The sequence below is a fragment of the Xenopus laevis genome, chromosome 2L (genome assembly GCF_017654675.1).
Source record: "Xenopus laevis strain J_2021 chromosome 2L, Xenopus_laevis_v10.1, whole genome shotgun sequence".
In the NCBI taxonomy this organism is placed as follows: domain Eukaryota; kingdom Metazoa; phylum Chordata; class Amphibia; order Anura; family Pipidae; genus Xenopus; species Xenopus laevis.
The window spans coordinates 8148078-8172823 of NC_054373.1; the positions used below are offsets into that span (position 1 = coordinate 8148078).

At 43.8% G+C, this 24746-nt stretch overlaps 2 protein-coding genes across 2 annotated transcripts in view; one reads left to right on the forward strand and one right to left on the reverse strand.

The window, feature by feature from the left end:
- Positions 1-537, reverse strand: part of bcl9.L (BCL9 transcription coactivator L homeolog) — a 165842-nt gene extending 165305 nt beyond the window's left edge. The window contains exon 1 of the mRNA XM_041580939.1: positions 280-537. The gene's annotated coding sequence lies outside the window, so the exon portion shown is untranslated. The remainder of the gene's footprint in view (positions 1-279) is intronic.
- tmprss3.L (transmembrane serine protease 3 L homeolog) overlaps positions 1-24746 on the forward strand; it is a 56726-nt gene that overhangs the window by 3868 nt on the left and 28112 nt on the right. Inside the window, exon 2 of the mRNA XM_018245869.2 lies at positions 23399-23540. Coding sequence (XP_018101358.1) covers positions 23399-23540 — 142 coding nt within the window. The remainder of the gene's footprint in view (positions 1-23398; positions 23541-24746) is intronic.

Sequence of the window (24746 nt, forward strand, 5' to 3'; positions counted from 1 at the left end):
TGTGTATTAGCCCCTAGTGGTGGGGAGAAATAACATGTCACAACTAGTTGTATAAGCCGAGAGGAGCCACAAGCCAGTGCCTGCCTGGGAGCAAAGACTGGGGGGGGGGGGGGGGGTTTATTGATATTCAGTCTCCATGGGACGCTCCAGCCCCACCCCCCCTTCTGCTAATGGCAGCTCCCCCCTCCCACTCCCCCCAGTCTTGTGTGAGCTCTGGAATCCAACTGCCCCCTCCCACAGCAAACAGGCAGCCAAAGAAGGAAGAAATGAAGCTCTTACCTTCCCTTGTCAGCAGCAGTGGGATCCCAGTGGCAGCCTGAGTGCCAGTGTTGTGAGGGGCAAGAAAAGTCAAGGGGGACGAGCACGGAGGAGACTTTCCTGGCAATCCCTTACCCCTCAGTGACAAGACACCAGAGCAACATCAAAGCAACTTTGCAGAGGGGGGGCCCTTTAGGGCCTATTGTTTGCCTGGGCTGTGATCTGCGCTCCTTCTGACTCCCCCTCTGGCTGCTGGGAGACTTGGTACGGCCCAGGCATTCCTGCCAAGAAGCTTTCACACATGGAAGCCTGTCTCAAGCAATTGCTGACAAGCCACAAACAAGACATTCTCCCTCCCCCTTTTCTCCCTCTCCCCCTTTTCCTCCTCTCCCTCCCCTTTCCTTGTGAATGCAAAGCTCAACTCCAGTGACAGACAGGCAGAGGCAGCCTGGGATCCGGGCGGGAGCTCTCACTGCTGCTCCAGGGGAGTTAAAAACAGGAGAAAATACACACAGCACAGGGCTGCGCAAGGGGATGGGGGAAGGGACTCACTCCTCATTATCCCCACGAAAAATGGCAGTGGCCGGCTCATGGCGAACGCGGCATTGGTAATTAAAAAGTAGACATCTCCAATGGCCCTACGCGTTTCATGTCCTATAGGCACTTAATCATGACCATAAAACACATAGGGCCATTGGACATGTTCACTTTTTAAATTAATCTAAATGGAAATTTCCACTGGCCCTATGCGATTCATGTCCTATAGGCACTTAATCATGACTGTAAAATGCGTAGGGCCATTCAGGACCGCCATCAGAAATCGCAGGGCCCCGTAGGACAAAATTTCCTGCGCCCACCGCAAGCCCCACCTACAGGTCCGCCCTCCCCACCACACAGTAAAAAAACAAAAAAAATATTGGTGGCTAGGGTTCCCACATGTTAATAAAAAATAAAAAGATATTGGTGGTCAGGTCCCCCCCCCCCACATTATAAGAAAATTGGTGGCCAGGGCCCCTTAAACGTCCATGTCTTCCCGAAGTCAGCAGCTCTCAGAAAGATGGGTGCCTGGCTAATCAAGTAAGTGTGGCGTGGCCGGGGCCCCCCTTACCCTCAGGGCCCCCTACAACTCTCCCCCCTGTCCCCCCCTGATGGCTGCCCTGGGGCCATTGGCCATGTTCACTTTTTAACTGAATCTAAATTGAACATCTCCAATGGCTCTACGTGTTTTTTGCCCTATCGGCACTTAATCATGACCATAAAACGCATAGGGCCATTGGACATGTTCACTTTTTAACTGAATCTAAATTGAACATCTCCAATGGCCCTATGGCCCGCGTTTCATGTCCTATAGCCACTTAATTATGACCATAAAACGCGTAGGGCCATTGGGTATTTTAACTGAATCTAAACGGAACATCTCCAATGGCCCTACGCGTTTCATGTCCTATGGGCACTTAATCATGACCATAAAACACATAGGGCCATTGGACATGTTCACTTTTTAAATTAATCTAAATGGAAAATTTCCACTGGCCCTACGCGTTTCATGTCCTATAGGCACATAATCATGAGCATAAAATGCAGAAGGCCATTGGACACGTTCACTTTTTAACTGAATCTAGATGGAACATCTCCAATGGCCCTACACGATTCATGTCCTATAGGCACTTAATCATGACCATAAAACGCGTAGGGGCATTGGACATGTTCACTTTTTAACTGAATCTAAATGGAACATGTCCAATAGCCCTGTGCATTTTTCGTGTTCTATAGGCACTAAATCATGGCCATAAAACGTTTAAGGCCGCTGCAAATGTTCACTTTTAAATTGAATCTAAATGGAACATCTCCAATGGCCCTGCGCGCTTTTTGTGTCCTACAGGCACTTAATCATGCCCATAAAACGCGTAGGGCCATTGGACATGTTTACTTTTAATTGAATATAAAGAAACATTGGTTTTAACTTTGTACTGAGGATTTCCTAGAGTGCATGGAGGTCCTATTTTGAGAGTATTGCTGACTACACAATTTTATAAAAATAGAATTTCCTTGAAAGGCACCCATGCACATGCAACTGCTGGCCCATGGGCACCCATATAGCTATCCCGGTGATGTAGATTGCAAGCCCTAAGGGAACGCTCACCTCCTATGCCAAGATATGTATATATTCATCACAGAATCCTCTTATCAGGCTGGCTAAGAGATGCATGCATTGTTTGTGGTATATAAATAAAAATATATGTACAATAAAAGCAAGCAGTGTGCATATTCCTTCCCTGTAGGGAATATAGAGAAAATACAACAGCGAGAAGGCCATCTTTCCTCTCCGTCTCACCCAATAAAAATAATATGCTGCCAATCGTCAGCTTGCCTTGGCTTGGTCTCCTCATTGGACAGGGCTGTGAAATGCGTTGGTACTTTATAGATGACGAAATGGAAAATTTAAAGATAAAATCCCTGTTTAAGGTGTCCATATATTGGCATCTCGCTGTCTATGGGCCCAAAGTGGACACCATTTCTGGTTCATTTGGTGCCAATCCAGGCTGGGTTGAAATTTGGTCCTTCCAAAGTTGATCCTAAAACATTGTACAAAGTGATCCAGATCTTAATCCATAACCTAACTGCCCTTACAGTCCAGAATTATACAGTATATATGACATTTATATACATTTGGACAAAGCAGACAGATGTATTAAATGCAAGGAGAATTCTGGGAACTGTAGGCCTCAATGGAGGCTGCACAGTCTGGTTCCTCTCAGCAGGTGTTCCAGGCACCCAAACAAAGCCCCAAGACTCTTGTTTGTGTAAGGAAGCTGGTAATTTGTTTTACAACTGATACTTAGGTGGCAGTGTCAGCAATTAGGAGAATAAACTGGTGCGGGAAGAGATAAGAGCCTCTCTGAGCGGAAAAGGAGAAGGCTAATTATCTATTTCTGATAGTATCACTCGGCTGACACTGATTACACGCTTGCTTGGGAAAGTGTGAAGGGAAGCCGTAGCCAAAGGGTGCAACAACGTGGCAGTCAGTGTTGCATGTGTAGTGTGTAGGAGTTTAGTAAAGAAGTTGTATTGCCGCTCTTTTCAACCTCTTTAACCTAAATATTTTACTCTAGGTATTGATGGGTCTCTCTTAAAGTTCTTTAAAGCTGATTAATAATAATAATCATGGGTATGGCATTTATTTTGGGGGAATACTTTGTACTCAAAGAACGGCAGATAAAATCAGCATTGTACATTGTGACCTGCAGTACCAGCTCTCACCAGTCTCATGCAATGGCCAGTTTTTCCCATAGGGATGCCCTAGAACAGCGCCATCATCTGATTTGTGCAATGTGATTTGTGAAATGTGAACTTTAAACAGAAGCCAACTTTGGAACCCTGTTTAGTAATAACATACACACTATTATACCTATTTAGAAGTAGTGCTTTCCTTCTATGTGTTTTTTCTTATATATATATATATATATATATATATATATATATATATATATATATATATATATATATATATATATATATATATATATATATATATATATATATATATAGCACAGTATGAAAAGATGCCCTATCAAATAGCAATGCACATCTCTTCTTTTAGCATTTATTCAGAGTGTGAGCTGACATGCTGTTTCATTAATGCAAAGCAGGTAATGCTGGTTATAGATATGTGGTTATTCTTTTATAGAAAAAGCCCCCCATGAAGGTCCAACTTTTGATCAGGGCTTCCATATCTACAGTATTGGTTCAGCAGTGGTCCACTGGGGATGCAACTTGAAAGCCCCCTCTAGAATCTGCAGGGCCCACTCTCAAGGAATGCACCTACCACACCTGCGAGGGAGCGAGTGCGTCTGGCATTGTGTAGATGTTGCATCTTTACTGTAAATTTTTAAAGGAGAACTAAAATCTAAAAATGAATATGGCTAAAAATGGCATATTTTATATACTGAATTTATTTCACCAGCCTAAAGTTTCAGCTTGTCAATAGCAGCAATGATCCAGGACTTCAAACTTGTCACAGGGGGTCACCATCTTGGAAAGTGTCTGTGACACTCACATGCTCAGTGGGCTCTGATTGGCTGTTGAGAAGCTAAGCTTAGGGCTCGTCACTAATTATCCATCAGAAAATTAGCTTCCCTGGCTGTAATATAAGCTGATGCTACAGGTTTGCTGATTATTCAATTCTGATGCTAATTGCACTGGTTTCTGTGCTGCCATGTAGTAATTATGTGTATTAATTACTAATCAGCCTTATATTGTGACATTTTTATTCTATGTGTACTGTATATTGTGAGTGGCTCCCTAAGCTCAGTAAGTGACAGCAGCATAGAGCATGTGCAGTGAATCAGCAGAAAAGAAGATGGGGAGCTACTGGGGCATCTTTGGAGACACAGATCTTTACTGCTAAAGGGCTGTGGTTGCCTTGGGCTGGTACAGAAGCACAAAACATCATGTACAACATTTCTACCTACTTCTTTAGTTTAACTTTCCGTGTCATTTAAAGGGGGTTGGGCCTGGGTCAGCTGGGGCCCAGCAAGATTTCTCTTGGTGCCTTGCTGCTGTAGTCCCTGGATATTGGATATAAGTATTATTCCCAAAATGTATCCTAACTGGCCTTTTGGATAAGCCCCCTTGTCTCTCCTCTAGGTTCCTCTATGGGGGCAGTCATGGGTGACAAAGCATTTGAAAATACCTCTCCATCTGTCACCATTGGAACCGTTGCCTGTCAACAATTGGGGGGGGGGTGTCGATCAGGATAATGGCAAAACACTTTGTGTGTCATTGTCCTGAGATAGTAATAGTATAAGAGTAAATATTGCTGAGTGCAAAGAAGGCTGCCCTAACCAGGGACATCACCCCCTAGTGACTATTACAGACAATGCACTTGAACTATTGACTATGAGGACTCCTGCGGGTCACTGAGACCAGGCAAATAATATGGCGGCTCACTACTTTGAATATGATTTGCATGCACAAGATTTTATATCAGTCAGGGACATTGACAGAGGCTTCTGGGTTAGTGCAGCTCCCTGTGAGTTCCTGCTGTACTTTAACAGTCAGTCTGGCCCTCCTAGGAATTAAACAGCAACTCCAATTTCCAGTAATCCCAAAACCCAGGGCCGGATTTGTGGCGAGGCCACAAAGGCCCAGGCCTAGGGCAGCAGAATCATAGGGGCGGCATGCCGCCCAGGTGCCTGCTGAGGTGCAGTGGGGGTGCGCAACTCCCCAGTGCTCCACATATGCTCCGGGAGAGGTGTGTGCGCGCCAGGTGTTAGGACTGCGCGGCCCAGGGGTGCCTGTGCTGCAAATCCCATTCTGCCAAAATCACCAGTGACATTTATATATAACATTATATTTCAACTGCTTGCAAGTAGGGATGCACTGAATCCAGGATTCAGTTTGGGATTCTGCCTTTTCAGCAAGATTCAGATTCGGCTAAAGTGCCTGGCCGAACTGAATCCAAAAAATCATGTGACTCTTCATCACGCAAACAAGGAATTGGGCAGTTCTCAATTTACTTTTGGAAATTAGGCAGGGATGCATTGAATCCAGGATTCGGTTTTGGATTTGGCCAAGAGTCTGCCTTTTACAGTAGGATTTGGATTCAGCTTAATCCAAATGCCTGGCCGAACCAAATCTGAATCCAAAAACAATCACATGACTTTTCATAACGCAAACATCTCTTTCCCCTCCAATTTACATATGCAAATTAGGGTTCGGATTCAGCCAATCTTTCACAAAGGATTCAGGATTCGACCAATTCATTGCATCCCTACTTGCAAGCAGCATGGCAGCTGCCGCTCACAAGGCATAATTACTCATATGCAGATGTTTAACTAAATATTTAGTAACAAAGAGAAATAGGGTACATCATTCATTTAAAATTTATGGTGGAGTAACATTTTCGATCTAAATCACTTATGTGGTTAAAATACAGAGTCAGGGGTACAGGGCTGGGTGCTGTTCCTCGGGGCCACAGGAGCAGCAGCCTTGGTCTATTAAGAAATAAAAAGAGCTCTAGGTTTGACAAAACATTTGTATAGGTTGGAAATTCTTCCATGTGTGTCATTATTACAGCCTTGCTTTGTTGCACAAGCATAATTATTTGCGCCTGTGACTCGTCAGCCGCCTCATACATAATTAGCAGCTGCAGCCATCCTTCAGGCTCCCGAATGCTACAAATCGGGAACAGCCTTCCCCTTTTTGGCAGCATTGTAATGCTAATCATGGATGTTGTTTGTTTTATCTGCACCATTGGACAGAGTTGTGTAGCCTGCCCCCTAGTGGTGAGTGAGAGGGTACAAAGCTTCCATTCAAGAGCAGCAGCTTTGTCTTACAAGACTTCCACAGAGTCAAGTCCTCACTGCTCCAACTGTATGACTCCCAGCATCCTCGGCTGGCGGAGAGAACTGTAATCATATAGTGTACACTGTGTGTTTTAATCTGCAAGGAATTGGATTACATTTTGTTTACATTCCAGTAAAATGTTAGTATGATGTGTTATTTTTGAGTTATTTAGCTTTTTATTCGGCGGCTTTAAGCTGTCTGGTTGCTAGGGTCCAACTTACCCTAGCAACCATGCGTTGATGTGAATAAGAGACTGGAATATGAATAGGAGAGGTCTGAATAGAAAGATGAGTAAAAAAAAGTAGCAATAGCAATACATTTGTAACCTTAAGGCTCTTACAGATGAACGTTTTCAGCTGCGCTCCCCTGCGTTCTGGTTTAATGCGTTCAGCCGCAGAGTAGATGCACTGAATTATTTTCAATGAGGCTGAGGCATGTAATCGCTGAACGCAGGAAAAATGCAACATGCTGCGTCCCATCCTGCATTCGGTGTTTACATGCGTCTGTGTGAGTACAGCCCCATTCAAAAGAATCCAGTGCGTCTACTCCTGCGATTCCCTGCGGCCAAACACATGAAACTGGAACGCAGGGGAGCACAGCTAAAAAACACTTGCCTGTAAGAGCCCTTACAGAGCATTTGTTTTTAGATGGGGTCAGTGACCCCATTTGAAAGCTGGAAAGAGTTGGAAGGAAAAAGAGCTATAGAAAATTAAATAATGAAGGCCATTCAAAAGTTGCCCAAAATTTGCCACTCTATAATATACTTAATGTTAAAGCAGGTGAACCCCTTTAAGGAAGATAGGCTATAGGAGTCACTGCATGTTGCCTTCAGCTGAACACTCAACTTAAATCCAAGGCTGACATCAATAATCATGGGGGGGCTATACTACAAATTTGGCACGGATCATTAGTATAGGTTGGAAATCCCTTTACTTAGTCTATTGGTCACCTGGGTCAGTGGGCGCTGCCAATAAGTAGAATGGGGCTCCCAGCAAAACAAATTCTCCAGGAACCAATCATGTCAAAGCTCTGCCCATTATCTGCCTATTGGTGGTAGAAGTTGCTAGTGGAGCGTGACAGGGGGCAGGGGTGGGGGTTGTGGTGAGCCAATTGAATGTCAGTGGTGGAGTGGGGTAGGGAACGTCACCAGCAGTGTAGGACTGGGGTCAGGGGTCCATGACCAATGGAGCTGCTGCAACCCCCCTTCAGCACATATTTCTTCATGCGGGTGGGGGAGGTCATGGAGTAGCTCAGGTGGCCATTGGGATTGGTTCTGGCCCAGTCCGACCCTTGGTAACCAGGTCATATAGTATTGCCTTGTGAACCAATGCTTTCTCTTGGGCCTCCACTCTTCAGTGGTGCCTCTGTCTGGAGTCTCCTTGTACCTGACCGATGGTGGCCCAACTTAAAGGAGAACTAAAGCCTAACTAAAGAAGTAGGTAGAAATGTTGTACATGATGTTTTGTGCTTCAGTACCAGTCCAAGGCAACCACAGCCCTTTAGCAGTAAAGATCTGTGTCTCCAAAGATGCCCCAGTAGCTCCCCATCTTCTTTTCTGCTGATTCACTGCACATGCTCTGTGATGCTGTCACTTACTGAGCTTAGGGACTCACTCACAATATACAGTACACATAGAATATAAATGTCACAATATAAGGCTGATTAGTAATTAATACACATAATTACTACCTGGCAGCACAGAAACCAGTGCAATTAGCATCAGAATTGAATAATCAGTAGGGATGTAGCGAACGTCGGAAAAAAAGTTCGCGAACATATTCGCGAACTTGCGCAAAAATGCGAGCGGTTCGCGAACGGTTCGCGAACCCCATAGACTTCAATGGGAAGGCGAACTTTAACATCTAGAAAAGACATTTCTGGCCAGAAAAATGATTTTAAAGTTGTTTAAAGGGTGCAACGACCTGGACAGTGGCATGCCAGAGGGGGATCAAGGGCAAAAATGTATCTGAAAAATCTGCCTGTGTGTGCTTGGAAGAGATAGTGTAGGGGGAGAGCTGTTAGTGATTTCAGGGACAGATGATAGTAAGTTTGCTGGCTAGTAATCTGCTTGATACTGCTCTGTATTGGAGGGACAGAAGTCTGCAGGGATTTGAGGGACATTTTAGCTTAGGTAGCTTTGCTGGCTAGTAATCTACTGTTCTCTTTAAACAACTGCCATACGTTGACCTTGTAGGCATTGTTTGCCCAGTTTTTTTGGACGCAGCCACTGAAGCACAGTTGCCAGAAAAAATATGCCATATAAATGCTGAAAATAGTCATTTTTCGCCATACGTTGACCTTGTAGACATTGTTTGCCCAGTTTTTTTGGACGCAGCCACTGAAGCACAGTTGCCAGAAAAAATATGCCATATAAATGCTGAAAATAGTAATTTTTCGCCATACGTTGACCTTGTAGACATTGTTTGCCCAGTTTTTTTGGTTGCAGCCACTGAAGCACAGTTGCCAGAAAAAATATGCCACATAAATGCTGAAAATAGTCATTTTTTGCCATATACGTTGAGTCAACGTATGGCAAAAAATGACTATTTTCAGCATTTATATGGCATATTTTTCTGGCCTCTGTGCTTCAGTGGCTGTGGCCAAAAAAACTGGGCAAACAATGCCTACAAGGTCAACGTCGTTGACCTTGTAGGCATTGTTTGCCCAGTTTTTTGGCCACAGCCACTGAAGCACAGAGGCCAGAAAAAATATGCCATATAAATGCTGAAAATAGTCATTTTTTTGGTCGCAGCCACTGAAGCACAGTTGCCAGAAAAATTATGCCATATAAATGCTGAAAATATAAATTTTTTTGGTTGCAGCCACTGAAGCACAGAGGCCAGAAAAATTATGCCATATAAATGCAGAAAATATGCATTTTTTTGGTCGCAGCCACTGAAGCACAGTTGACAGAAAAATTATGCCATATAAATGCTGAAAATATAAATTTTTTTGGTTGCAGCCACTGAAGCACAGAGGCCAGAAAAATTATGCCATATAAATGCTGAAAATATGCATTTTTTTGGTCGCAGCCACTGAAGCACAGTTGCCAGAAAAATTATGCCATATAAATGCTGAAAATAGTAATTTTTTTGGTTGCAGCCACTGAAGCACAGAGGCCAGAAAAATTATGCCATATAAATGCAGAAAATATGCATTTGTTTGGTCGCAGCCACTGAAGCACAGTTGACAGAAAAATTATGCCATATAAATGCTGAAAATATAAATTTTTTTGGTTGCAGCCACTGAAGCACAGAGGCCAGAAAAATTATGTCATATAAATGCAGAAAATAGGCATTTTTTTGGTCGCAGCCACTGAAGCACAGAGGCCAGAAAAAATTAAACCAGTAGGGTTTGCACCCTAGTTTGTAACGGTGGCGGAGGGAGGAGGAGGACGCTAAAGGACAGCTGTGTGTGGAGTCATGAGGCTTGAAGAGAAGGACAGCTGCATAGAAGTCAGAACAAGTCTTCCGGCGTGCAGTAACCCTCCGAGATCCACCCCTCATTCATTTTAATAAAGGTCAGGTAATCGACACTTTTGTGACCTAGGCGAGTTCTCTTCTCAGTTACAATCCCTCCTGCTGCACTGAAGGTCCTTTCTGAGAGCACACTTGAGGCTGAGCAAGACAAGAGGTTCATGGCAAATTGTGACAGCTCTGGCCACAGATCAAGCCTGCGCACCCAGTAGTCCAGGGGTTCATCGCTCCTCAGAGTGTCGATATCTGCAGTTAATGCCAGGTAGTCCGCTACCTGCCGGTCGAGGCGTTCTTTGAGGGTGGATCCAGAAGGGTTGTGGCGCTGCCTTGGACAGAAAAACATTTGCATGTCTGACGTTACAGACTGGCCAAAGGGCTTTGTCCTTGCAGGTGTGCTCGTGGCAGGATTACTGGCACCTCTGCCCCTGGAATGTTGATGAGTTCCTGAAGTGACATCACCCTTAAAAGCATTGTACAACATGTTTTGCAGGCTGGTTTGTAAATGCCGCATCTTTTCGGACTTGTGGTATGTTGGTAACATTTCTGACACTTTATGCTTGTACCGAGGGTCTAGTAGCGTTGCGACCCAGTACAGGTCCTTCTCCTTAAGCCTCTTGATACGGGGGTCCTTCAACAGGCATGACAGCATGAAAGACCCCATTCTCACAAGGTTGGATGCAGAGGTATCCATCTCCGCTTCCTCATTATCAAGGACTGCATCATCCACGGTCTCCTCCCCCCAGCCACGTACAAGACCAGGGGTCCCCAAAAGGTCACCACTAGCCCCCTGGGAAGCCTGCTCCTGTTGGTCCTCCTCCTCCTCCTCCACAAAGCCACCTTCCTCCTCTGACTCCACTTCTGGCACCTCTCCCTGCGTTGCAGCAGGTGCCTGGGTTCGTTCTGGTGATTCCGACCAGAAATCGTGCGCTTCCAGCTCCTCGTCACGCTGGTCTACAGCCTCATCTGTCACTCGTCGCACGGCACGCTCCAGGAAGAAAGCGAAGGGTATTAGGTCGCTGATGGTGCCTTCGGTGCGACTGACCATATTTGTCACCTCTTCAAAAGGTCGCATGAGCCTGCAGGCATCGCGCATAAGCACCCAGTAACGGGGGAAAAAAATCCCCAGCTGTGCAGATCCAGTCCTACCACCCAGTTCAAAAAGGTACTCGTTGACGGCCCTTTGTTGTTGCAGCAGACGTTCCAACATAAGGAGCGTTGAATTCCAGCGAGTCTGGCTGTCAGAAATCAAACGCCTGACTGGCATGTTGTAGCGCTGCTGAATGTCAGCAAGGCGTGCCATGGCTGTGTAGGAACGTCTGAAATGGGCCGACACCTTTCTGGACTGGGTGAGAACGTCCTGGAATCCTGGGTACTTGGAGACAAAACGTTGGACTATTAAATTTAACACATGTGCCATGCAGGGCACATGTGTTAAATTGCCTAGTCTCAACGCTGCCAACAGATTGCTTCCATTGTCACACACCACTTTTCCGATCTGCAGTTGGTGTGGGGTCAGCCACCGATCGGCCTGTGACTGCAGAGATGACAGGAGTACAGATCCGGTATGGTTTTTGCTTTCCAGGCACGTCATCCCCAAGACAGCGTGACAACGGCGTACCTGGCACGTCGAATAGCCTAGGGGGAGCTGGGGGTGCACAGGTGTGGAGGAGGAGAAGGAGGACCCAGCAGCAGAGTAAGAAGAAGAAGAAGACGAGGTAGAGAGCGATGGAGGAGTAGAGGTGGTGGCAGAACCGCGTGCAATCCGTGGCGGTGACACCAACTCCACTGTTGTTGTTGAGCTACCCATTCCCTGCTTCCCAGCCATTACCAAGTTCACCCAGTGGGCAGTGTAGGTGACATACCTGCCCTGACCATGCTTGGAGGACCATGCGTCAGTAGTCATATGGACCTTTGGCCCAACACTAAGTGACAGAGATGCGGTAACTTGGCTCTGCACATGTTGGTACAGGTGTGGTATTCCCTTTTTAGAAAAAAAATTGCGGCTGGGTACCTTCCACTGCAGTGTCCCAATTGCTACAAATTTGCGGAAGGCCTCAGAGTCCACCAGCTGGTATGGTAAAAAGCTGGCGGGCTAAGAGTGCAGACAAGCCAGCTGTCAGACGCCGGGCAAGGGGGTGACAGTCAGACATTGGCTTCTTACGCTCAAACATGGCCTTCACAGAAACTTGGCTGGTGGCAGATGACTGGGAATGGGAACAGGTGGTCAAGGTGGAAGGCGGAGTGGAGGGTGGTTCAGACGGGTCAAGGAGAGCAGAGGTAGAGCAGTAAGATGCTGGACCAGAAGGAGTGTGGCTTTTAGTTTGCCTGTTGCCTTTGAGGTGTTGCTCCCAAAGTGCTTTGTGCTTGCCGCTCATGTGCCTTCGCATAGAAGTTGTACCTATGTGGCTGTTGGGCTTACCAAGGCTCAGTTTCTGACTGCACTCATTGCAAATTACAATGCTTTTGTCAGAGGCACACACATTAAAAAAATCCCACACTGCTGACTTTTTGGAAGTGTGCGATCTGGCGGTAACAGTAGAAGTTGGCGGAGTTGGCGGTATTGGCGGCAATGGCGGGTGCGTTGGCCGGCTGAACACAGGTGCCGATACATGTTGTTGCCCTACTGATCCCTGCGGGCTGTCCTCCCTGCTTCTTCTAAGTCTTATTCTCCTACTGCCTCTCTGACTCTCCGTCTCTCCATCTGAACTACCCTCCTCTTGCTCTCTTCTACTAGGCACCCACAAAACATCAATCTCCTCATCATCATTCTCCTCAGATGCATCAATTTCTTCTGACACATCACAGAAGGAAGCAGCAGCGGGGACCTCCTCCTCATCACTCATTATGTCCATCTCTATCGTGTTCTCTGCCAGAATTAAATCTGGTGTAAGGTCCTCATCTCCTTCATCTTCTTCTGGCAATAATGGTTGCGCATTACTCAGTTCAAGAAACTCATTGGAAAATAACTCCTCTGACCCCAGTGAAGAAGGGGCACCGGTGGTGGAGGAAGTGTTACGTGGGGTGGCCATAGCAGTGGAGGATGAGGAGGATGTTGTGGTAAAGTTAGAAACGGTAGAGGATGGGGTGTGCTGTGTAAGCCAGTCAACTACCTCTTCAGCATTTTGGGAGTTCAGGGTCATTGGCTTTTTAAAACTGGGCAATTTGCTAGGGCCACAGGATTGCATAGCAGCACGGCCCCTAGCACGGCCTCTGCGTGGCGGCCTGCCTTTGCCTGGCATTATTTTTAAAAAAACAACAACAACAACAAAAACTCAGTTGGTTTTTCTGGAAACGATAATACACACAGCTAGATGGCGGGTTGAAGAAAACACTGTGCAAATAATGCCTACAAAGTCAACGTATACACTACTACAGCGGTGGATACGGATTACGTAAAATATATGAATGCTGCTTGAAAAAAAGTAACTCAAGTGGTTTTTCTAGAGACGATAATATTATCAATATTTAGACAAAATGTGAACAAGGTCACACAGCTCGATGGCGGGTTGAAGAAAACAGTGTGCAAATAATGCCTACAAGGTCAACGTATACACTACTACAGCGGTGGATACGGATTACGTAAAATATATGAATGCTGCTTGAAAAAAAGTAACTCAAGTGGTTTTTCTAGAGACGATAATATTATCAATATTTAGACAAAATGTGAACAAGCTCACACAGCTCGATGGCGGGTTGAAGAAAACACTGTGCAAATAATGCCTACAAGGTCAACGTATACACTACTACAGCGGTGGATACGGATTACGTAAAATATATGAATGCTGCTTGAAAAAAAGTAACTCAAGTGGTTTTTCTAGAGACGATAATATTATCAATATTTAGACAAAATGTGAACAAGGTCACACAGCTCGATGGCGGGTTGAAGAAAACAGTGTGCAAATAATGCCTACAAGGCCAACGTATACACTACTACAGCGGTGGATACGGATTACGTAAATATATTATGGCTGCTTGAAAAAAGTGACTCCGGTGTTTTTTCTGGAGACGGTAATATTATGGATATTTAGACAGAATGGGAACAAGGTCACACAGCTCGATGGCGGGTTGAAGAAAACAGTGTGCAAATAATGCCTACAAGGCCAACGTATACACTACTACAGCGGTGGATACGGATTACGTAAAATATATTATGGCTGCTTGAAAAAAGTGACTCCGGTGTTTTTTCTGGAGACGGTAATATTATGGATATTTAGACAGAATGTGAACAAGGTCACACAGCTCGATGGCGGGTTGAAGAAAACAGTGTGCAAATAATGCCTACAGGGCAAATAATGCCTAAAAGGTCAACTTATACACTACTACAGCGGTAGTAAAATAAAAAAAGTAAAATAAAAAAAAAATGAATATTAAAAAAAAAAAATTAAAGTTGGTGCTGCTGAACTACTAGGAGCAGCAGATTAGCACACCAGTCCCACTCCCCAACACTGCTAGACTAATAGCACTGGGCTCTTATAGTAGTAGTAGTAGTAGTAGTAGTAAAACAACAAAAAAATAAATAAAAGCAGTCCTTACAAGGACTACTGTTATTGCAGCAGTCAGCAGATGAGATCAGAAGCAGGACAGCTGCCCACTGCAGCTACATACAGAGCACTGCAGTAGAAGGTAGATTACTAGCCAGCAAAGCTACCTAAGCTTAAATGTCCCTCAAACCCCTGCAGACTTCTGTCCCTCCAATAACAGAGCAGTATCAAAACGATTACTAGCCAGCAAACTTTCAACTGTCCCTGAAATCACTAACAGGCAGCAGCTCTCTCCCTACACTATCTCTTCAGCACACACAGGCAGAGTGAAAAAACGCTGCAGGGCTTCGGTTTTTATAGGGAAGGGGAGTGGTCCAGGGGAGAGCTTCCTGATTGGCTGCCATGTACCTGCTGGTCTGGGGTGAGAGGGCAAAAAAAAGCGCCAACAATGGCGAACCCAAAATGGCGAACGTCGCGCGACGTTCGCGAACTTCCGGCGAGCGCGAACACCCGATGTTCGCGCGAACAAGTTCGCCGGCGAACAGTTCGCGACATCTCTAATAATCAGCAAACCTGTAGCATCAGCTTATATTTCAGCCAGGGAAGCTCATTTTCTGCTGGATAATTAGTGACGAGCCCTAAGCTTAGCTTCTCCACAGCCAATCAGAGCCCACTGAGCATGTGAGTGTCACAGACACTTTCCAAGATGGTGACCCCCTGTGACAAGTTTGAAGTCCTGGATCATTGCTGCTATTGACAAGCTGAAACTTTAGCCTTGTGCAATAAGTTCAGTACATAAAACATGGCATTTTAAGCCATATTCATTTTTAGGGTTTAGTTGTCTTTTAAACCTATAGCTGTCTACCACTTTCTTTGCGCGGCGCAGTAAAACGCAGTAACATTTGGCAACCCCAAGTGCAGGATGCCTTTCCTTCTCCTTTAAAACATTTTTTGAGTCCCCAACCAGAGGTGCGAACATTTAGGTATCTCCCCTGACCTAAAAATTCATCCCACGTCTGCATCAATAAAAAAAAAAAAAAAGCTTCATCTATTGAGAGGCATAATTTACCTCTACTGTAAAAAATATATGTGATTTTAGAGCTCAGTGACAAGGTACCAGACCCAGTCTGTTTTCCTCCCTTGGTTCTGTATCCTGCCTTTTTCTTTCTTTTTTTTTATACCTTTATATCTATTGAGAGCCAGGCGGCTCAAAGCAAATTTGTGCTGAAAACATAAAAATGTGACTTTTATGAACAGAATGAGGCCTAAAGCCAAGATGTATTGCACATAAAGTACATTTATTTCTGCTGATTTTACCAACCCACCATGGCTGGAAACTGGCTGTACCCCCAGAAAATAAATGAGTGGGCCGTAATGCAGATCTAGCTACTCATAAAAAAGGAAAATAATAACGCAGGTTTTCCAAGAATGGCAAAGGCTTCTCTGTTGCTGCCACATAGTAAGTCTGCTTCTCATTTTCCTGAGGTTTTGCTGTCGTTCTCACAAACACCAGTCTGTGCAACACTGTCCCTTTTCTATCATTCCCATAGTCCTCTCTGCCCAAAGAGCTGAACTCTCGTCCCACTGTGAAACGGTCCATGAAAGCTCTGCACCCTGTCTGGCACATTGTGGTAGAACTGCTATCGAGGTCCTTAAGGTCCTTCTAGTGGTGCTCATTTTAATATCAATTATTCAGCAAATTAAAAACAACTATTTTTCTGATTAAGGAGCTAGCAAAAGCAGTTTATTTCCAATTGATTAGCCACAATAGTGCAAACTATAACACTATTTATGCTGCAGAATGCTTTACCATCCTTGAGTAAACAGCTCTAGAAGCTCTCTATTTGTTTAGGATAGCAGCTGCCATATTAGCTTGGTGTGACATCACTTCCTGCCTGAGTCTCTCCCTGCTCACTCATAGCTCAGGGTCTTCTTATGTCTGCATGGGCTTCCATGGGTATTCTAGTTTCCAATCACACTCCAAACTTACTGACAGGTTAATTGGCTCCTGAAAAATGGACCCTAGTTCATGTCAATGTAATAGGGACCTTAGATTGTAGCCTCCGCTAGGGTAGAACTGATTGGAATCATGTAAAAACTCTTAACTGCAGAATATATTGCCGCTATATAAAGAAAAATAATACTAATTATTCTTTATAATACATAAGTGAGTTGTCCTTATATGGTCACATAACCCCTCAGTGACTTCTAATATCCTTATCATTTACAGTAGGGGGTACATTATCCCTTATAATACATGAGTGATACTCAGAGTTCCCTGTATAACTCAGCCTGCAGCCTTGTGCCTTTATATGGTCACAGAACAACCCCTCAGTGACTTCTAATATCCTTATCATTTACAGTAGGGGGTACATTATCCCTTATAATACATGAGTGATACTCCCCTTCTTCAGGCTCAAGTAAATTAACCCACAAGGTGTCAATAGAGTTATTTTTAAAAAGTACATTGAGTTTCAGAAAAGTTCCTGGAGTTAAATTTAACAGTATAAACTGAGATACGTATATAAAGCAGATAAACATTTATAACTTGTTATTCTAGATCTTAGTCATCATAGATTGTCTAGTGGTGAAAATACAGCATATTTTATAGCAAATATATTAGTAAATAAAAGTCTATCGGCCCCAGCTGAATCTTTTAAATGCCCCCAGAACTGTGAGAAGCTCACATTTCTCGAACCATATTGGAAATGAACATAATAATGTTTTCTTACATGGAACATCCATGCATTAGAAATAAAACTGTATATATTTGCTTAAAGGTGGGGAACAGTTTTTATAATATAGTTCAAAAATATTTTAAATGAAGAAGTCGTCGTTGCATGTTACTTGCATTTATCTTGTGATGCAAGTTGACTCTCTCTTTTGTTTCTGTATAAGATCACATTACCTATAGCCGTCCCTCCTCTCTGTGCATGGATAACCCCCTGCTGCTTTCCAACATGTAAATAATTTAGCGCTCTTATCATGTCTCCAGTTTAGTTTTCTTTTCACAGACATTTTGACTCTGAAGAGGGTCCTTCATATTATGTACAGCCCTGGTTCACCTTAAGGGCTTTAGCACACGGGCTGATTTGGGGAGATTTGGTCGCCTGGCGACTAATCGCCTCTTCTTTGGGCGACTAATCTCCCCGAACTGCTTCCCCCTGTCTTCCGTCTGCTAGAATGAAAAAATGCCTGCGGCGTGGCACTCGTGGGGCTTTGTTTTCCGAAGTCAGCTTCGGGCGACTTCGGAAAAGAAGTTGCGCACAGGGGTAGCGTAAGATTGCGAAGTTGCACTAGCGTTGATTTGCTAAGTAAAGCGAAGTTGCGCTAGCGAAGGCTAATTTGCATACGGCGCCAAATTCAAATTTCAATGGAGGAATACGTATCAGCACTACAAATGCCTAGAAAACCTTCAAATCATCAAATAAAAATTTTATTTTGCCCTACACATGTGCCCACTGTCTAGGTAAGTTGCCATGAGTCAGGAAATGTAGGGGGGAAGGAGGGGAGCCCCAAAAAAATTTTCGATCTTTTTCAGCCTATCACCCATAATATAGAAAACACACCAGCGTATTTTGGGACTTAGAAAAAATTTTGACTTTTTTTGAAACAATCCCTATCTACTCTATTGCGCTTCGCCGGGTCTGAGGTGGCAGAGGAAGTCTAGCGTAAAAGGTAGCGTTCAGTACACTGCGCAAGTTAGTGAATTTGCGTAGTTACGTCGCTAGCGAAACTTCGCCAGGCGTAAGGGTGCGAAGTAACACTAGCGAAACTACGCCAGCGTTCGTTAGTGAATTTGCGCAGTAACAAAAATGCCAAACGTTAGCGAATTAACGCTAGCGTTCGGCGCTTCGGCGCTTAGTGAATTTGCCCCTATGTGTGAACTTACCCTTAAGGGGTAAATTGGTCTTTATTGTTTATTTTTTATAGTTTTTTTTATTTGCCTTTTTCTTCAGACTCTTTCCAGTTTTCCAATGTGGGTCACTGACCCCATCCATTAACACATGCTCTGTAAGGCTACAACTTTATTGTTATTGCTACTTTGTATTACTTATTTTTCTATTCAGGCCTCTCCTATTCATATTCCAGTCTCTTATCCAAACGAATGCATGGTTGCTAGGCTAATTTGGACCCTAGCAACCAGATTGCTGAATTTGCAAACTGGAGAGCCGCTGAATAAAAAGATAAATAACTCAAAAACCTTAAAAAATGAAGACCAGTTGCAAATTATCTCAGTATATCTCTCACTTCATCATACTAAAAGTACATTTTAAGGGGGACAACCCATTTAACAAAACTCGGGGATTCTGCTCAACAGGGCAAAAGAGAAGAAATGGATCAAATAAATGAATTTATTTACATCAGTTACAGCGTCACTGCCCCTTCCCCTCCCAGAGTTGCCTCAGAGAGGCATAAGAAGGCAAATTTACACTTCAATATTAAAAAACGGTCACAAATAGAAAATTTTAAGTAATTGGATAAAGTCTTTATTTCTGGTGAACTATCGGAAACCAACTGAACTGATAAAAGACTATTGGAATCCTGACACTCAATGGACTCAACTGCACTGCCAGAGAAATACAAAAAGGAAACACTTCCCCTCCCAACTATAAATCAGATCCGTCTCTTCACTGGCCAAAACCACCTACATACCTGTAACCTTTCCAAATGTTGGAAAGTAAAAGGCACCCTGTACTCAAAAAGAGTCTGACGATTATTGGCATTTGATTGGGACCTGATGTTCATTCAGTCATCAGATCATTTCATTTGGCTGGAGACTTCATTCACCTGTGGGATTTCATTGGGTGATCTTACCCTTGTTTTTATAGAATGCAGTGGATTACACACCTACCAACATTTACGTAGTTGGATGCCATACCCAGTATATTCACTAGTGGCGGTGACTTCAGAAAAAGTTTCTTTTTAGTTCTGATCCTACCATTGGCTTGGGGATTAAAGAAGAATTCAACCCTTTAACAAAAAACCCGTACCCCCCCCCCCACCCCACCTAGACCCCCTTCCTCCTCCCCCCAGATTCTGGCATCGGAGTTCCACACAGCCATTTTCCAGGTCTTCGTGTCTTCTTCCGGCGCTTCAGCAATTTTTGTGAGTTTCGGCGCAAACCGGCAAATTGCTCCAACTGCGCATGCGCCCACATGCCGATCTCCCACTCAGCTTGCCAAAGACCCGGAAGATGGCTGCGTGGAACTCCAAGGTCAGAATCTGCGCTGAGGGGTAAGTATGGGGCATTTCCCAGGGTGGCCAGTTAGGCTGGGGGGAGGAGGTGGGTGTACGGCTTTTTTTATAAAGGGTTCAACTCTCCTTTAAATCAGGTGCGTAACTACAGAGGAAGCAGACCCTGCGGCTTCAGGGGGGCCCAGGAGATATAGGGGCCCCATGAGGTCCTAAATAATGAGTAATTTATATATATATATATATATTGGTAAAAAAGGACAACCCCTGGTTATGTTGGGGGCCCTAAAATTAATTTCCTTTGGGGCCCATTAAACATCATGTTATGCCACTAGATTTAATTGTAAAAGTTAAACTTAAGCTCCCCATAGACGCGACGATTCTTCTTGCAGAACGACCGATTTTAGAGAAGCCCGACCAATCCTTCGAAATTATCGTGCGGTTAGTGGGATTCGAACGATCGTACATCTTACTATTTTTCGGCCGACATCTGTCAGGAAATTGATCGGCCAGGTCAAAAAATCTTTGAAGGCCCCAGTGCAATCTATCTATGTTTGCAGGGCCAAGCAGGCAGCTCCCCTTTGTTTTCCTGCCAAATTGGTCTTTTTAGTTGATGGTAAATTCGTACGATTGTGCGATCGTTCTGAGAAGATTGTGGTCTCACGATCAGGATCTGATCTTTTAAAAATCTCAACATCTATGGCCAGCTTTACTCAACATATAACTGATCAACTTTGATCATGATCTGCTTATTTAATTACTCATACCTAAAGACGGCAGCTAAGGGAACAGTGCAGGAACATGTCCAGGACCTAATTCCCTAGTGAGCATTATTGGTGGTACAGTCAACTTCTAAGTCAACTTCTAAGGCCTTTTAGCAAGTTGTCTTCTTGTTGACTTCAGGAATGTTGACTTATAACACTTACAAATAACTTGACATGAAAGTTTGGGGTGAGGGCATGCAAAAACCTGCTGATAATGTCCATATTATTATTCACATCATATCAATAATCATTAATTATTTGGCTAGAAGAATAGACCTTAGTGACTGTGACACAGGTGGGTGAGTGTTGTTGGGTCATGATCAACAGAAGATACAGATGCAAATTCTCTTCTGCTTCCTCGTGTTTCAAGAGGGGGAAGTTTTAATAAATTATAAATGAATTTAGATTGTGGTTTTCAATCCTTGCAAAGCATGAGAAAGCTTAAGGAAGTTCTCCTGTATTTTTATTTATTTTTTATCTGGGTTTTTGACCTTGTACCCACCAAGCTACATCCTAAACTGCCTTACTGTAGTTACAGTATATTACTTTTAATAAAGCTGCTGGGAGGAAGCCATGTATTGGTTCCCCCATAAAAATCATGTCTTTGTGGATATTATGATATTGTCACTTTCATTTTAAATTGGTTATTTGCATCAGTCAGTTGTACTTCTGTCAACCCGTGGGGGGTCACGAGAGGTGACCTAAACTCATTCTCTTTATAGTCTGAGCAATAGTTCTACTGATTTGCAGCATTCTGGTCTCTATAGTGACCGGTGACCATACCACCTCTCAAATATCCCCGCCAGGCATCAGTTACATGCTATCATTTCCAGCAACCGCTTCTTCCATCCTCGATAGCATTTTTATCAATTGAAGGTGCACAGGCTTCCCATATGCTCCTGGTTGACAATGAAAGGAAGGTTTGCCTTCAGAATTAAGCATGGACACTGAGCAGAAGGTAAGAGCTGCCTCTGAATGATAAACACAGTTTTATTGGGGTTTTTTTTTATAAAGTTATTTGGCTGTTGTGTAGGTTGTAATGGAATGCCCTGGATCCAAAGGATTAAGCCTAAGACTTAAGGTTATTTAGCTGTTGCTGAACAACGATTTGGTGTTTAGAATTTGGTGGGTGGAGGGAATTACACATCCAGGGTTGATATTTTGCCTCTATTGCCTTCTATAGCCATTGTGTCCTACTGTTAATATTATGCTCTATTGTACCAACTTAACTTCTGGGCTCACCTACACCTGCTCTGGTGGGCCAATGTGGTGTTATAGTTATAGCCAAATGCCTACTAACTCCATATAGTTTTACTCCCTGTAATATCTTCAAGTTAGCACAAGTTTATTGGTCTTACTCACTTTATCCACTCAAATCCATCGTCATCTTTATATAGAACTGGCCATAACCATAAATATCTATCCTCCTCATGATCAATCCAATTTATGGGGCCACAGTCCATAGAAACCAGATAATACTGTATATTTCAATTATAAAGAGGAGTGATAATAGGTAAAGGGCAGGGGGTGTAACTACAGAGGAAGCAGACCCTGCAGCTGGGGGGCCCAGGAGGTATAGGGGCCCCATTAGTCCCTAATTCATATACACTTTTAATAAATATTGGTAAAACAGGTCCAACTCTAAACATTTTGGGGGCCTGAAAAATAGTTAGCTGTGGGGCCCAGTAATATCTAGTTACACCACTGGTTAATGGGCAACAATGATTTAAACCAGGTCTGGTAACCTATAGCAATAAACCGGATATCTCCAATAAATACTGCCTGTTGATTGGTTGCTGTGCATAATGATAATAGATTGATAGAGATAATAGGTTAAGGGGTAGGAATGAATCACAACCGGCCTAGGAACCTACAGCAATGAATCAGGGGTAACCAGAAAATAATGTCTGTTGATTGGTTGCTATGGCTGCATAGATTTATCAGATTAAGTGACTTGTATGACATCACCACCTACTAGTGATGGGCGCATAAATTCGGCAGACATGAATTCGAGGTGAATTTTCGTGTTTCGCAAATAAATTAGTGAAACTGCGGCGACGATTTGCCTGCGCAAAAATCAGCGCGTCCATTTGGCACGTGCATTAAAAATTGTTGAGCGTCAAAATTATTTTGATGCCCATTGACTTCAAATTTTCCGCCGTTTAGCGAATTTCGCACAGATTCGCCCATCATTACCACCTACATGATACAACTGGGGAGAATGTATGAAAAATCTATGCAATCTATAATAATATAATCTATATATAGCATTAAATCTATGTAATCTATATATTCCTCTGTGTATATTTTATTCAGCTTTTATTATTATTTATTATGCAGTTTTAGGCAAATTTACCACTATAGAATGATCGGGCATGTGTTAATGATTATTCATGTCCTCAACTGAACCTCCCAACTGTGGCCCCCCTATAAATTCTCGCTGGTTCATATTTCAGTGAGATGTTAAACTGTCTTTAACAGTTTCATTCACTCCCTCGCAATCTATTCTTCAATATTTGCTCAGAGATAAGGAAATTGCTTGTGCCTTGTGCCTGCTAATATTAGGAGATTGTCAGATGTAACTGCACCCCAAAATTACACTGGAATTATGGGGGGACTGCATTAGGTGTATAATAAAATGCAGCAATGTACATCAAAAATGGCACATTACACTAGCAGTACAGGGGTTTGGCCTGTGAAAGTTCTAATGCTTATGCTGGGGCAGATGGGTCGAATGGGGTACAAAGATCTGCCCCTCTTTGATGAATCCAAAGAATCCAAAGCCCTCAATAATGCCCCTACAATAAGCCAGTGGGGGACATGGCCTTATAATAAAGGGTACATGTCATGACGTCAATTTTATATTTAATTACAGGCCACAGAGGGCGCCCCTGCTATTGGCAGTTTGGAGATTGTGTCTGTTTCAGGAGAAGAACTGGCAGTTGTGGATATTGGCTTTTCTTTCTTTAGGTTTTTCCTCACACAGACAAAAGTGAATCCTGGTGCGAGTCCATCAGGTAGGCTGATTTCACTCATGTGATTGACAATATGACTCTTTAGGGTCACACGGGCGTTTTCTGTGCGATCCTACGCGCTGCACAGAAACGCAGGCGTAAAATCGCATGCAGCGGAAATAAGGTAAGTGAATGCATTGTCGGATGGTGTCACAGTGTTGATCTGTCGCGACTGTCGGATCAATTATTAACCATGTAAACCATGAAAACCCTCAATTATAAACCATACTGTGTGAATAAGATATTATAAATGAATCACTGAAATTTTGCTTTGCTTTATTCTTAATACTTAGGGCAACCCTATAAAATGCTTCATTCCTATAGAGAACACTACCCCCACTTTTACTATAGGCACCATCTCTCCCTACTATACCTGCTATCCCACAGTCACACTCCCTTCCCAGAGACTATTATCCACTGTTACTATAGGCACCATCTCTCCCTACTATAGCTGCTATCCCACAGTCACACTCCCTTCCCAGAGACTATTATCCCACTGTTACTATAGGCACCATCTCTCCCTACAATACCTGCTATCCCACAGTCACTCTCCCTTCCCAGAGACTATTATCCACTGTTACTATAGGCACCATCTCTCCCTACTATACCTGTTATCCCACAGTCACACTCCCTTCCCAGAGACTATTATCCCACTGTTACTATAGACACCATCTCTCCCTACAATACCTGCTATCCCACAGTCACACTCCCTTCCCAGAGACTATTATCCCACTGTTACTATAGGCACCATCTCTCCCTACAATACCTGCTATCCCACAGTCACTCTCCCTTCCCAGAGACTATTATCCCACTGTTACTATAGACACATCTCTCCCTACTATACCTGCTATCCCACAGTCACACTCCCTTCCCAGAGACTATTATCCCACTGTTACTATAGGCACCATCTCTCCCTACTATACCTGCCATCCCACAGTCACACTCCCTTCCCAGAGACTATTATCCACTGTTACTATAGACACATCTCTCCCTACTATACCTGCCATCCAACAGTCACACTCCCTTCCCAGAGACTATTATCCACTGTTACTATAGACACCATCTCTCACTACTATACCTGCTATCCCACAGTCACACTCCCTTCCCAGAGACTATTATCCACTGTTACTATAGGCACCATCTCTCCCTACTATACCTGCTATCCCACAGTCACACTCCCTTCCCAGAGACTATTATCCACTGTTACTA